Source organism: Pygocentrus nattereri, chromosome 10, assembly GCF_015220715.1.
Source record: "Pygocentrus nattereri isolate fPygNat1 chromosome 10, fPygNat1.pri, whole genome shotgun sequence".
NCBI classification, from domain to species: Eukaryota; Metazoa; Chordata; class Actinopteri; order Characiformes; family Serrasalmidae; genus Pygocentrus; species Pygocentrus nattereri.
The window spans coordinates 37777719-37793265 of record NC_051220.1 but is presented as its reverse complement, the minus strand read 5'-3'; the positions used below and the strand labels follow the sequence as shown (position 1 = coordinate 37793265).

The following is a 15547-nucleotide window of genomic DNA, read 5'->3' as shown; positions in this document are numbered from 1 at the left end:
TCATCTAAGACTTTGTCTCAGCGATTATTCCCTTGTTCCAGTTTGGGTTGAGATTCCTCTGTTCAGCACAAAAGCACTGTAGGAGATCTTTGGTAGCCACTCTTAACATATTACCTCATTAATTTTGAAAGCAAATTTGAGCAAAAATGATCAACTTGTATTAAACATTTCCAGTAATGTAATAAGTCACTATATGTTGTCAACCTGAAAATGTAATAAATATTGGGTGTTATTACTTGGGTTTTATTTTATTTTATTCAGTTGAGTTTTATTCAATTTTGACAAAGTTAAATACAAATTTCCATTACATTTTGAAGGTTGTTACATTGTTGGGCAGTTATTACAGTAGTAGGTTCTACATGCCTTGTGAATGCTCTGTGCTCTGAACTATGTTTTAATGTTTTATGCTTTAATGTTGCTTCTGAATAATTTAGTATTGTGGTTACATTGTCAGGAAAATGTGTCTCCAGACTGGTTTTCTTTGTGTTTAACTGTTGCACAGCAGGCTTTTCATTGTTGCTGTAGGTTGAATTGAGAACTATAATAATGCAGATAGGAAAAATAAATGTGTTTTGTTGTTGTTGTTTTTTTATGTCCTGGGAAAAAGCATACAGTTGTGCAGAAGATGTGAAAAAGCAGATTATTAGATGACTGCTTAGAGTGATGTATCCTGACCTGAGTGGTCTGTTTTAGATCAAGATGAGCTGATATTGCCCCTTTTTACCAGTGTGAAAGTGGCACACAGCTTCAAAGTGCCATCATTTAAAGACCGATTTATTGACCAGGTTTATTATTGTGAAAAAATGCATATGTGTGCTTCAAAGGCTTGGCAGCTGCACTAAATCACAATTGTTGTTATATTATCGTTACATTTATACATCTATATAAAAATGAAGTAGTTTCGAGGCAGTTCCAATACTTCTGGCCAGGGCAGGCAAGTAGACACAGGAGGAGTACATGATCTTTAGAAAACCAAAAGAAAAGCCTCAGTAATACTCAGTAAGATGGCAAGAGTGTGTAAACCAATGGATGTATACTAGAGTTACTGGGCCAGATTCTTAAAACATGCTGCCAGGTTTACTGTGATGCTGAAGTGAATAGTGTGGCAGTCACATGTTTCCTCAATCATAAACAAGTATCATCAACATAATTTACTGTTTGCATGATGTGAGGCATTGCTGCATTTTTCCTTCATTCACGTGCTCTGGTAGCAATTCATAACATGACACCATCAAGCTAAAAATACCCCCTGAACCACTGTGGCAGTAATTTTCCTTGGTAAGAAGCCGAGGTGGATTAAATTACATTTCCAAGCATGTTTGGTCGCACATGCAAGTAATCAACAAATTATGCATCTTCATCCTGTCCATTGATTAACCAATGCATCACTGCTTTTGGAACAATTGCATCATTTGGTGTCATTTACTCTGAGACCTCCCCCTGACTGTGATTGGTTCTAATGATTGCAGCATTCGATCTAAGACCCTCCCTTGACTATGATTGGTTCTAATCATTGCAGCACTTGATCCGAGACCTCCCCCTGTCTGTGATTGGTTCTAATCATTGCAGCATTTGATCTAAGACCCTCCCTTGACTATGATTGGTTCTAATCATTGCAACAATTGATCCGAGATCTCCCCCTGACTGTGATTGGTTCTAATCGTTGCAGCATTCAATCTGAAACCTTTCCCTGACTGTGATTGGTTCTAATCGTTGCAGCATTCAATCTGAAACCTTTCCCTGACTGTGATTGGTTCTAATCGTTGCAGCATTCAATCTGAGACCCTCCCCTGACTGTGATTGGTCCTAATCATTGCAGCATTCAAGCTGAGATCTTTCCCTGACTGTGACTGGTTCTAATCATTGCAGCATTCGATCTGAGATCTTTCCCTGACTGTGACTGGTTCTAATCATTGCAGCATTCAATCTGAGACCCTCCCCTGACTGTGATTGGTCCTAATCATTGCAGCATTCAATCTGAGATCTTTCCCTGACTGTGACTGGTTCTAATCATTGCAGCATTCAATCTGAGACCCTCCCCTGACTGTGATTGGTCCTAATCATTGCAGCATTCAATCTGAGACCTTTCCCTGACTGTGACTGGTTCTAATCATTGCGTCATTTGATCTGAAACCTTGTCCTGCCTGTGATTGGTCCTAATAACCGTCATTTTTTTCTGTTACCTCCCCATTTACGGCATTTGGCAGACGCTTTTATCCAGAGCAACTTACAATTTTATAGTTTTATACAGGCAGGCGAAGGTGGTGTTAGGAGTCTTGCCCAGGGACTCTTATTGGTATAGTGTAGGGTGTTTGCCCAGGTGGGGATTGAACCCCAGTCTACAGCGTAGAAGGCAAAGGTGTTACCCACTACATTAACCAACCACACAGTTTACAGTTGGTTCACTTCACAAACTGGGCTTCTAATGGGGAGAGATGCATTCATGTCCCCCCATCCATTATCTAGGTTATCCCAGTGCTGTGACATATTGGCAAAAGTTGAAAAATGTATTTGCTGTTGTCGCTGGCAGTGGCTTAATTTTAGCTATGGAACAAACAAAAACATGACAAAATCTGAACCATTTTGTCATCTTCTGTCTCCGATCTTAATGTAAACTACAGAAGCACAATCAGAATTGACCAAGTCAAATGTGATTGGCAATTGGCCAGTTTATTACTTTTATTGTGGCTAACTTGTGCTAGAACTTTATAACGTGAGCCGAGTAAGTGCAGTTGCACTGCATTTGAATGTTGTTGCCATACCTATACGTAATTATGCATGACTCATTGTCCTAAATAGCCAGCTGCCTCTAACTTTCAGTGGAGCACTTTAGTTGATTCATGTCATTTAAGTAGGAAAATTATTTTTTTAGTTAATTTAAAAGACTGTTTTGCCAAATAAAGAGCAAACAATATTATTTATTTTGCAACTTTGGTGAATATAAAGCACAGTTAATATGCTAATGTAAGCACTGTGTTAAAAAAATAAAAAAGGATGATAAAAGTCAGCCAGAACTTCAGCTGTTGGCCTTTTTCTGTAAAAACATCGGAAAATTAAAATGTTAAGAATCATTTCACTAGACTTTAAGCAACCAGTACTCACTGGAAGCCCACTGGCAACTATAATAGCAAGAGTTTATAACCTCCTTCTCTATTTTATATAAAAATCTAGTAAAGTGTTATGCAGCTTTTTTACAGCCACATGGTAGAGCGCAGTGTGTTTTGTACATTTAGGAGAGGTAGACGTTAATTAGGCCCCTCTTAGTCAGTCAATGCTGATGTGAATCTGCCTGTCTCTGTATGTTCAGCCCCGTATCATTTTTCTGCTGCTCTAAGCTCTGATCAACTCTGGCCACTGCTACAATCCCAGCTGACTGAGATTAGAGTCGCTGCTTGGGTCGACCAGTGGCTGGGTCTGTGCTGCAGGGGGTCAGAGGTCAGGCTGTGTTATCAGACCATCGCAGACTCCGGCGGATCGCTGCTCCAGTCATGTGTGGCTTTAGATAAGGCAGAGAGGGGAAAAAACCCACAGCCATAACTCAGATTATCAGATCATTTTAGAGAGGACAGACAGGGTCATCTGTGCAGACGCTCCAGCCAAACAAAATGACAAAAGAAGGGAGGACAAGGCATCAAGATTGTAGACGGGGAGAATAAAAGCCTGACACTGTTTTCGTACAGGTCTGACCTGACCTGAGCTGTTTCTGGGGGGACGGCTGCTACAGAGAGACACGGATGCGTTAGTCATTATTGCTACAAATATACTGGATCTAATAGTGGCTGCAGGTCACGATTGCCTTGGTCTCTGTGTGGGATGAACATATTGCAAATGACACAGAAGTGGCTTCCCTCACGACGACAGCTCTCCAGAGATTTCTCCTTAACCTTCTTGATGTCTAATTGCTTCCATTACCCCAGTCCCATGGGAGTAGGGGGGGTATATTACATGTTCAGAATGGAGACTCCATGAGGCGACATATGAGCTATAAGTCTATAAGCTACTGCTGTTCTACAGCTATCTTTTATTGCTATGGCCTAATTTGAGCTTCATTTTAATAGGACAGTTTTTCTCCTCATCTCTGTGCCAATCTACCAGCAAAGACATGTTTGGTATTAACTTTCTTTTTTAGTTTTGTACTGGAGCTGTTTAGTACCATGTAATGGTAGCTTATACCCCAGATAGCATCTTGCAAGCTACATGCCTGAATCATCACACTTGCTTTAAACTGTGTTGAGTGCTTTAATATTCTCAAAAAGGCTTGCTCATGTGGATTCTGACACTGTATGACAATGATATCTATTAAAATGGGCAAAAAGTACACTGCATTGCTAAAAACAGTGGAAGTGGCTACCTTGAAGCTATCTTGAGGTATCGGCACTGATCAGTAGTGAAATTGAAATCGAAAACCAACATTTTATTTCTGCCTTTGAATAAATGTATTACAAATGCAAATACAAGGAAAGAAAGAAAATACACTTTTATTGTTAATAAAATCTACTGTGAGTTGGACAAAACTGAGCTTACAGTGAATAAAACTTGACATAAAATAAACTTTCACTATAAAATTAGTTTCGTATTTACAGAATGTGCCTAATAAATACAGTGTCCTCAACAACAGAGAACAGCTGGTCATCCAAGGCATTTAATTACACATTGTAGCTGTAGCTTTTTGCTATGGCACCCATTTGTATTATTGTTTTGTATTTTTTTTTGCTGTTTTCCGAATAACGATATTAACACTTAACAGAAGACTTATTTATATATGTGTGTATATGTGTGTGTGTACATATGTGTGTGTGTGTGTGTATATATATATATATATATATATATATATATATATATATATATATATATATATATATATATATATATGTGTGTATATACACCCACACATGCATACATAATTTCAAAAATGTATTTACCTTTTAAAAATATTTTGGCTTCCATTACAATGCCAGTTATCATGGCAGTTAATGATAATAGCTATATTACACATTGTATTACAGAGCATATCATATGTCATGACAACTCATCACAGCATATGACATCTTCCATGACGTTTATGGTGTGATTATGTCAATATTACGCAGCAGGGTTCAAGTCGTTTGTCAGTGTTTATTTTAATAAGCATAAGCAAGTCTGTTTGTGATTACGTAACAACTTAGTGGAGTTCAAGGCAAATGTGTGACGGTTTAGGCAAACAGTTTACATGGTGCTAACCTGCCAGGCATGAGCTTCAGTTGCTTTTTTATCTACATTAGCCTCATAGCTGCAAAGCAGAACTAAGAAGGCAAACCTTATATTTATGAAGAGAGCACAGTTTTGAGCTATGTGTAAATGAGTCAACACAGGTGCTTTGTAATTGGGCTTTTATTGAAGTAGTTACATAACTGGTGCGCTGTATCAGTTGTGCATGTGATCAGAAGCGTGTTGGTGGTGTGCGAGCTCCTGGCCCACCGTGTGCTGTAGGGTTCCTCCCAGCTGCAGGTTGTTTGATCAGACAGCATGTCCCTGCGCATCAGAGCGTGCGTCTGTCCCCTCGGGGCCGTGTCACCTATGAGAGCGGACAGGTGCCACCGGCAGCATCAAGCCAACAGGTCAGAGGCTGTCTGCCTGCTGATCCCGTCTGCTTCCTCAGCTAACACTGCGCCACTGCTGAGGGGCAGAGTGGGTGTGCTAGTGTTATTCTGCAGCATCTGGGCAGTTTTAGCACCCACGCAAGCTCTTGTGAAGCGGCTGATTCATGATGGTGTTAAACACACACAGCTTGTAGTCACCTGTAAAGCCGGAGCCCATCACTTAGCAGCTGGGGTCCAGAGACCCCCCCACTGTGATCTGTGAGCTTCTCCACAAGACTTGTTCTTCATCTTGGAATGTAATTGACTCACTGGAGAAACACAGACTTTGTCCCAGTTGTGTACATATGTGAACGCTAGTGCTGTTTTTTTTTTTTTTTTTTTTTTTTTTTTTTTACTGTACTCACAGTTAAAAGTGCTCATATAAATACTTTGGAGGTATGTAAATGGATATTTATGGTGCAGTTACATAGTGCAAAGATGGACATGAATGCATTCCTACTCTGCAGTTGGCTTCACATGAGTGTTACGAGGGTGTTCCTTTGAACATCCAGTTAAATTTGCAGTTGAAATTGGACAAAATTGATGGCCTCTTGCAATTAACATCAGTCATTTCAGTAAACTAACACCGAATTGTCTTTCAGCAGCATAAGAGCTGTGCATTCAAGTAGAATAAATGTTTTGTATATCGACCTGTAGGCACTAATCATTAGTGATGTACCAAAATGAAAAATTTCAGGCCAAAATCAAAAACTGATATTGTTTTTTGATTCAGCGTTTTATTTATGCATTTGAATACATACACTAAACATAAAAATACAATAAAAATACATGTTAATCATGAAAATGCACTTTTATAATTTGCTATCAGTAGGACAGAACTGAGCTAACAAAGAATAACATAGTTTTCAGAAACTTTATTACAGTAAAATTAGTGTAATGCATACAGAAAGTGCCTAACAAATCTGACAATCCAAGGCAATGAATTTCATACACATATACATACATACTTGTGTGGGTGTGTGTGTGTTTGACCTACAACCCCAATTCCATTGAAGTTGGAACATTGTGTAAAACATAAAAAAAAACAGAATACTATGATCTGCAAATCCTTTTCAACCTATATTCAGTTGAATACACTACAAAGACAAGATATTTAATGTTCAAACTTTAAAACTTTTTTTTTTTTTGCAAATATTCACTCATTTTGAATTTGATGCCTGCAGCACGTTCCAAAGAAGTTGGTACAGGGGCAACAAAAGACTGGGAAAGTTGAGGAATGCTCAAAAAACACCTGTTTGGAACATTCCACAGGTGAGTGTCATGATTGGGTATAAAGGGAGCATCCCTGAAAGGCTCAGTCACATTCACAAGCAAGGATGGGGCGAGGTTCACCACTTTGTGAACAAATGTGTGAGTAAATAGTCCAACAGCTTAAGAGCAACATTTCTCAATGTGCAATTGCAAGGAATTTAGGGGTTTCATCATATACAGTCCATAATATCATCAAAAGATTCAGAGAATCTGGAGAAATCTCTGCAAGTAAGCAGCAAGGCAGAAAACCAACACTGAATGCCCGTGACCTTCGATCCCTCAGGCAGCACTGCATTAAAAACTGGCATCATTCTGTAACGGATATTCCCACATGGGCTCAGGAACACTTCAGAAAACCACTGTCAGTGAACTCAGTTCGTCGCTCCATCTACAAGTGCAAGTTAAAACTCTGCCATGCAAAGTGAAAGCCATATATCAACAACACCCAGAAACGCCGCCGGCTTCTCTGGGCCCGAGCTCATCTGAGATGGACTGACGCAGAGTGGAAAAGTGTCCTGTGGTCTGACGAGTCCACATTTCAAATTGTTTTTGGAAATCATGGACGTCGTGTCCTCTGGGCCAAAGAGGAAAAGGACTGTCCGGACTGTTATCAGCACAAAGTTCAAAAGCCAGCATCTCTGATGTTGTGGGGGTGTGTTAGTGCCCATGGCAGGGGTAACTTGCACATCTGTGAAGGCCCCATTAATGCTGAAGGGTACATACAGGTTTTGGAGCAACATCTGCTGCCATCCAAGCAACGTCTTTTTCAGGGACATCCTGCTTATCCTTCAGCAAGACGACGCCAAGCAACATTCTGCACGTGTTACAACAGCGTGGGTTCGTAGTAAAAGAGTGCAGGTACTAGACTGGCCTGCCTGCAGTCCAGACCTGTCTCCCATTGAAAATGTGTGGCGCATTACGAAGCGCAAAATACGACAACGGAGACCCCGGACTGTTGATCAACTGAAGTTGTACATCAAGCAAGAATGGGAAAGAATTCCACCTACAAAGCTTCAACAATCAGTGTCCTCAGTTCCCAAACGCTCATTGAGTGTTGTTAAAAGGAAAGGTGATGTAACACAGTGGTAAAGACGCCCCTGTCCCAACTTCTTTGGAACGTGTTGCAGGCATCAAATTCAATATTTGCAAAAAACAATAAAGTTAATCTGTTTGAATGTTAAATATCTTGTCTTTGTAGTGTATTCAATTGAATATACATTTACATTTACAGCATTTAGCAGACGCTCTTATCCAGAGCGACTTACAAGAAGTGCTTTGTCTATCTAGAGAAAGTATCTTTGGGTTTAAATATATTTGGGTTGAATATAGGTTAAGAAGGATTTGCAAATCATCATATTTTGTTTTTATGTTTTACACAACGTCCCAACTTCATTGGAATTGGGGTCGTACAGTTTGTGTTTTTTGTTTTTCGGCCACAAATCGAAGTTTCACTGAAGCTGTGTGATGGTAGCTGGTGGGGCAAACGCTCCCGGGGAGAGAGATGCTACTGGGTGGACCGGTACTGGCCCAGTCCTCCAAAGGGAACATGCAGGAGTCAGCAGATGCGGTGTACTGGAGACCATTTATTGGGCTGGGGAGCACCCACACTCCACTCATCACAATCCAGAATAGCAGCAGTAGGTAGAACGTACAGGCTACAACCTAGAGCTGTCCACCATGTGCATACACCTAAATGCATCTCTGCACGCTCACACTCTCTCTAGTATACCTATTGTAGTGCGCATGCGCGTGGTTTAAGGCAAGCTGCAAGGCTAATATAATAGAAGTTATGACCACCACTGGGTGGTCAAATGCTGCTCAGCTCACAATCATGGCGGAGGCCCAACCGAGACGCAGATAAAATCTTATAAATTACTCATCAGATGTGCTCTAGAAAAGTTGCATTCCTCTATTCTGTTGCTCAAGGTCACAGACAGAACACACTGCTGCTTCCCCCTGTTCCTCTGAGCAGCAGACTGAAAGTCTTTTACCTAAGTCTGAACTACTGTTGAAACTGATACACTATATTGCCAATATAGTGCACACGGGTCGCCAACTTTCTGCAGAGTCAAGCACTACAGACCTCCAAACTTCATGTGGCCTTCAGATTAGCTCAAGAACAGCATAGAGAGCTTCATGGAATGGGTTTCCATGGCTGAGCAGCTGCATCCAAGCCTTACATCACCAAGTGCCACAACTGGACTCTAGAGCAGTGGAGACATGTTCTCTGGAGTGATGAATTACGCTTCTCCGTCTGGAAATCCGATGGGCGAGTCTGGGTTTGGCGGGTGCCAGGAGAAACAGTACTTGTCTGACTGCATTGTGCCAAGTGTAAAGTTTGGTGGCGGGGGGATTATGGTGTGGGGTTGTTTTTCAGGAGTTGAATTGTTTGAACAATTTCATGCTCCCAACTTTGTGGGAACAGTTTGGGGAGGGCTCCTTCCTGTTCCAACATGACTGCACACCAGTGTACAAAACAAGGTCCATAAAGACATGGATGAGCGAGTTTAGTGTGGAAGAACTTGACTGGCCTGCACAGATTCCTGACCTCAACCCGATAGAACAACTTTGGGATGAATTAGAGCAGAGACTGTGAGCCAGGCCTTCTCGTCCAACATCAGTGTCTGACCTCACAGTGTCTGGACTCTGGAAGAATGATCAAAAATTCCCATAAACACACTCCAAAACCTTGTGGAAAGCCTTCCTAGAAGAGTTGAAGCTGTTATAGCTGCAAAGGGTGGGCTGACATCATATTAAACCGTACAGATTAAGAATGGGAAGTCACTCAAGTTCATATGCGTGTGAAGGCAGATGAGTGAATACTTTTGGCAATATAGTGTGTCTACCGATGTGTGGCCAGATGTAGTGTGTTTGTTCCTTTAGCTTCTGCAGCGAAGAAGCCCTTAAGAGCAAACAATAAAACTGAAGTGTTTATGCATGTATCTGTATGCCAGCATATACAAAAGGACATTTTGGTTATGGTGGTCCTGAAGCCCATGCTTAATTGCTTGAAATTTGTTATAAGTATAAACATAAAGCATCTGTCTATATAGAAATGTTACCTTTACTGTCACAGGTTTGCTCACTTGAGCATTTTCTCAGAAATCTTTAATTTCTCCATAATTTGTCAAATTTATTTTTCATTTGTGTTTTGTATGGGGAATAATTTGGTATATAAATATTAACTTCAGTATTAATATTTGTTTTAGAAACAAATTTCATTTGTATTTAATAAACCAAAAGTCAAAATCAAAATGATCAAAATGACTTTAAAGTTATGAACAAATGTATTTTCAGTTAGCAGTGAACCTCTTAACTTTTAACTGGAAGTGTAAATAGTAAAGCCCAAAGTTATGCTGACATATGAATTTATCTCTAAAGTAAAATATAAAAAATATATTTTGTTGTGTTCATTTCATTTCTTTCTAAACGTCCTTCCTCGCTGAGTGCTCAGCACAGATAGCTCCTTATGAAGCTGCTTCAGAGCTCTCATAACAATAATACAGGGCTTGGGACAACTATTGAAACTTTGGCAGTAGGATGCAGTGCAACCCACCACTAACAAGGGTATGCCCCCTAGAACCCACTCTAATGGGACTACATTCCCATCCTCATTTGGCCCGAAATTTCTCATGGTTGTCCCTTGTTAAGAGAGGCCCAGTGAGACTTCTGGAGAGAACAGAGTGTGTAACGCTGCTTCAAGGCAAAGAAAGTCTGCTTTGAAGAACCTGAAAAAGTGCATAGTTTGGATTTTTTAAACACTTTTTGCTCACTGCATATGGGGTCCAAGCACCTTTAGGTAGGATTTTTCCACATTTGTTTTTTTCATATTCTTACATGGAACATGGAAAATATGGAAAACTGTCCTTGGAGTACTTTTGGCTTTTACTGTACATTAATGTAATCACGTCTTTGATCCTAACATTGACATAGTCTCCCTTATTTTGGCTTCGGTCATTATTCCATAAGAGCACCATAGTTGCTGCATAGTTGAACCCACACTGACATTGACACTGGGCTTTGTTTCCTGGCCGCTGGAAAAGAGCTCAAGGGCTGGATTCCTCCAGTTCCCGCAGGGCCGCCTTGTCTGGTCAGATAGATGGCCTAGGGCTTCACAGGCTGCATTAGACATGCCCAGTCAAGCAGTGAAGCCCCACTCTATGATTGATAAGAGGGACAAACTTTCTGCAGTCAGAGCTGTGGTAGGCTTTAAAATGCTCAGCTGAAGAAGTGCAGGGAATAGAGGCTTCGTAAAGCATTCCAGGTCAAGTTTTAATTACTTAATTTGTTTATATAACAGCAGCGATGCACATCATGACAAACATTCCCCAGATTTAGTCAAATGTCTAATCTGCTGTCACTGTTTAAAATTTGAGCACACGTAACGTGTTTTTTTCCCCTAGTTGTTTATTTGTTTGTGCTTTCCCAGATCTGTGTTTACTCAGTGGGGAAAAAGGGAGTAGAGTAAATGGAGTCACTTGACCTTCATTAAGTATTTTTCACACTCATTTAAAGGTGGGCTGTGTTTGGTGCCTAGCCAAGTGAGTCATTTTGTAAATAACTAGGTGGAGAGAATTTTTTCTTGTCTGTTTGTTTCTTGCCTTGATTCAGTCCATGTTGTAGCTGTGACAGTGGACAGAAGAACATTATAGTAAATGGTAAATGCTGAAGTTTGGAGGTAATACAGCTCACTAGATTTGTTTCTGGGTTGCCCCTCTTGTGGGTGGGAGATGTGTCACTTCCTTTTGCCGTTATATCATCAGCTCCTGTTGTGTGGGTGCAGTATTTTCAGCATTGGCATAATGAAGCTGGGTTTTCTTCATAACGCCCATGCACGGCTCCCTGCTTTGTTACTGTTCATTCACCAGGATGGAATTGTTGCCAGTTTTTTTTTTTTCTTTTCTAAATTATTACTGCTAAAGCTGAACTGCCCAGCCTGTGATCTGGCCCTAGGTGGACATTGACAGTCCAATGAGAGAGATTTGCATGCAAAGGGAGAAATTTTGTCATTATATTCTTTTTTTCTATGGCTCCAAACAAGTCATGATAAATGGACAAATAGAAATGCTCCATATAAAATTATAATTAATAATAAAATGTAATTACATTGCCATGAGAGGTGCAGTGATCATATGTTTTATGGCCAATTCCAATTTCTTTACAGCCAAATTGGCTAGTGGACGGTTTTAATTATCCTTTTTTCATACTGTTTGGCATAAACACACAACACACTAGCATGTTTCCAGTCATTTCTTTCAGCCAGTCACAAAATAAATAACATTACTTGATATTTTATGGGCCAAACTGGTATTTTCTTTTCTTAAATGAAAAATCATGTACCTTAATAAACAGCATGAATCACATAAAATGCTACATCAAAAGTAAGAGGTGACTGGCACTTTGGCACAATGAGTCGTGTATAATTAATGCTAGATTTTGGTAGCAGCAGCATTTACATGTAGCATTAGTGTACTGCCTTACCTGCCTTTCACTACATCATGAAATTGCAGCATAAATTGACAATTCTCTGATTGATTATTAGGACAAAAATCATTCAGTCTTGACCAATTTTGATTTTGCACCCCTTAACTAATGTATATTGGTTAAAGCTGCACTATGTAATCTTTGAATGAATTTAGATAATGTTACCCACAAGATTTTGTGAGATTTTGGTGGGTTGACCTTGCGCAAACCCTCTAGAGGTTTAACATTCCCAAGCTAAGCCAAAGTTTAACGTTAGTTATGAAGCGTAACATCTGCTGACTGGTAGTGAGAAATGCTTTTCCGAAGCAACTGGGAAAAACACAATGCTGTTTGTTATTGTGAGAGGTGCAAACATATTTTCAGTTCATTTTGAAACTGGCAGGAGAAATTAGACCGTGGTGGGCAAAGGGTGGGTAACTAATGGTAAACATTGCTGGAGACCTCTCTTGTGGAAATGTGGAATGTCGGGAATTGCTTTAGTTTCTTTATTTTTTATTTACTGTTCTTTTACCTTTAAGCTGTTGATTAATTGTTAAGCAGTATTATTGCTGAAGGGATGTTTTGAGAAGTCACTTATATTCTGTTCTCATAGTTTGAACCATAACAACAGATGGCCAACTCTGTCCTTTCATGACAGGATCTTAGGCTCTGACTTCAGTTTTACGATGGATTCCAAGGATCCTAAGGGGGCAGACAGTGGCAAGGTACAGGGTGATTCAAGATTAATGTGATTTCAAAATGATTTGTTTCGCTTGTAAATCATTACAGAACAAAGCAGTAAATTGTAAATGGTTCAAATGAGCATAACGTTTGTATAATTTTGTGGACAACATTAACGCCATAGTCAAATTCATCATGAGCATGTCGGGTGTCACTGCACTCACGGGTCTTTCAGTGCGATTTCGGAGATCATCCAGTGTTGTTGAACCACGACAAACACTCTGAGCTGTTGGAGGTTCACTGCTGACAAAAATCGTGCTGCACAGTTATGACGGATTCACTATTATTGACGTGGAGAATGCAGAACGCTTTCTGCTCAGGGGTCGCATCTCCTCGCAGAACAAAGGGAGCCGTCTTCGGCTGACAGTCAGAAACTCTATGACCCCCTCTTTCGATTGGTATGTGATTGGTTCCTAGGCGCCTCACAGTTGTAAAAATATGGTGCAGATGAATCTTTTTGAATCACCCTGTATAAAAGCTGTGTGTCTGTGCTTCCGTTTAGACTGGGTTTGAAGCAGAATTGGACGGAGCGCTCTTTCTTTGAATAAATCATCGTTTCTGCAAGCCCTGGTCTTCTGAGTCTCTTCCATGGCAAGATAAAAGATTTAAATCACTCATATCATGCAACACGCGGGAGAACGTTCTGTAATGTCAGTTGTGTCGGACCCCTTCGCCGATTGAATGAATCTGTTGATGCAAGCACGTTGAAGAGTATTCAAAGCAAACTCAGTTAAAACTTAGTGAAGGGTCTGTCTTCTATAGATCTCAGTGAATTATCTACTGTTTCAATAGTATAGTGTTGATTTTGAGGTCTAAACATCGAGACAGATCATCTTTTTGAGTCTTTGCATAACGTTAATAAGTAATAGTATGGTTTGAAAAACTCCGCTGAAGTGTCAGATCTGACACGTCAGGCTTTACTGGGCATCTCAAGGCACCATATTTTAGCATGTTGTTTTTTTCTGTTGTTTTTGTTTGTTTGGATTTTATATTTTTAATAATGACTTCGTAATGCTACTTCTTAAAAGAAGTATCACTAGATACATTTCAACTTTTTACAAAGTTACCGTTTCTGAGAAATAAGATTTTCTTACAAACTGCAGTGTCAGTTATAAAACAATATACAGCAGCTTGATTTAGCGACCTGTTTCAGAGTTTACAGACAGGTTGTATTTAACCCAGATGTTGACAGGCTGCTTTTTGCCTCAGTGTGTGTGTTTGTTTTTGGAAATGAGAGCCAAAAGAACATAAGATCCACCCCTGTTTTGTATGTATTGTAGTAGTGAAGGAAGAAGACCACAGTTTAATTAACAAACCTAGCAGCACTGAATTACTCTAAATGGTTCCTGAAGCCTATCGCTTGGCAAAGGCTTCAAGCTGAGACCCGTATCATTTTATTGCATTTATTTACACACAGTGGGCTCTCTGGCACATAACAGGTGGTGTGATAACTCTAGCGGCATGATTCCTTTGGCTCTTTTTCTTCGTATCTCATGATAAATGTAAACAGATGTCACCCGTGTGACTCTCAACTTATCTGTGGCTGTCACACCTGATGAGGTGCACATATACACATTAATGCACATGCTGTAATGTGTGTTATATATCCAGAGGTCCATATTATAGACATTTTTATATTCCTTACATTTTTTTAACTAAAGAGTTTAATGTAGAATATAAATGTTGCAAGTTCCAGGGTATACAGTCCATATTCATGGAAACTCGGCAGCAAAAACGGCCTGTTTTGAATTCATTGTTTCTGTGAGGCACAATACAGGGCAGCTGGTCAGGATTAAAAGGTCTCATATCCTACATCTTTTACATTATTCCGTATGTTATTTATAGTATTTGTGAAGTTTGGTGTTCCAAAAACATCTGTAATTCATATTTATTTTATGCATAATCATTTTTCTTTGTCTTCATGAATGAAACAGGCTGATAATCTGCCTTTACGACTTTATATATATATATATATATATATATATATATATATATATATATATATATATATATAAAGAACTGTCCACAGTTAATTGCAGCTGCATATAATACATCGTTTTGTGTATTATGTGTTTTGTCTACCAAGAGAAATTCTTTCTTCATCTTTTTAGTGATTCTGATTCTTTCTTCTCAACAGCTGGAGCAGCTGTTCATCAGCTTTGAGGAGAAGCCCCAAGGGGCAGCGTCTTTAGCACAGGTCCACAAGGCGGTTCTGCCCGACGGCAGGACAGTGGCTGTCAAAGTACAGCATCCAAAGGTCCAGGCTCAAAGTTCCAAGGACATTGTTGTGATGGAGGTGAGCATAAAGTAAATGGCACAGCTTGCGGCTAGTTACTGCAGGCTAATTCACACACTCTGTCACTGTCGCATGGTCACATATAGCCTGATCAGAGCCAATCTAATACCCCCATTAGTGTTTAAATAACAAACCCATCACTCACCCTTTGGTTTTA

General features: G+C 39.9%; 1 protein-coding gene across 3 annotated transcripts in view; it reads left to right on the top strand.

Annotated features, from left to right (window-relative positions):
- adck1 (aarF domain containing kinase 1) overlaps nt 1-15547 on the top strand; it is a 232113-nt gene that overhangs the window by 117748 nt on the left and 98818 nt on the right. For all 3 annotated transcript variants that reach the window (XM_037542298.1, XM_037542299.1, XM_037542300.1), the window contains exon 5: nt 15232-15390. In XM_037542298.1, the coding sequence (XP_037398195.1) occupies nt 15232-15390 (159 nt within the window). The remainder of the gene's footprint in view (nt 1-15231; nt 15391-15547) is intronic.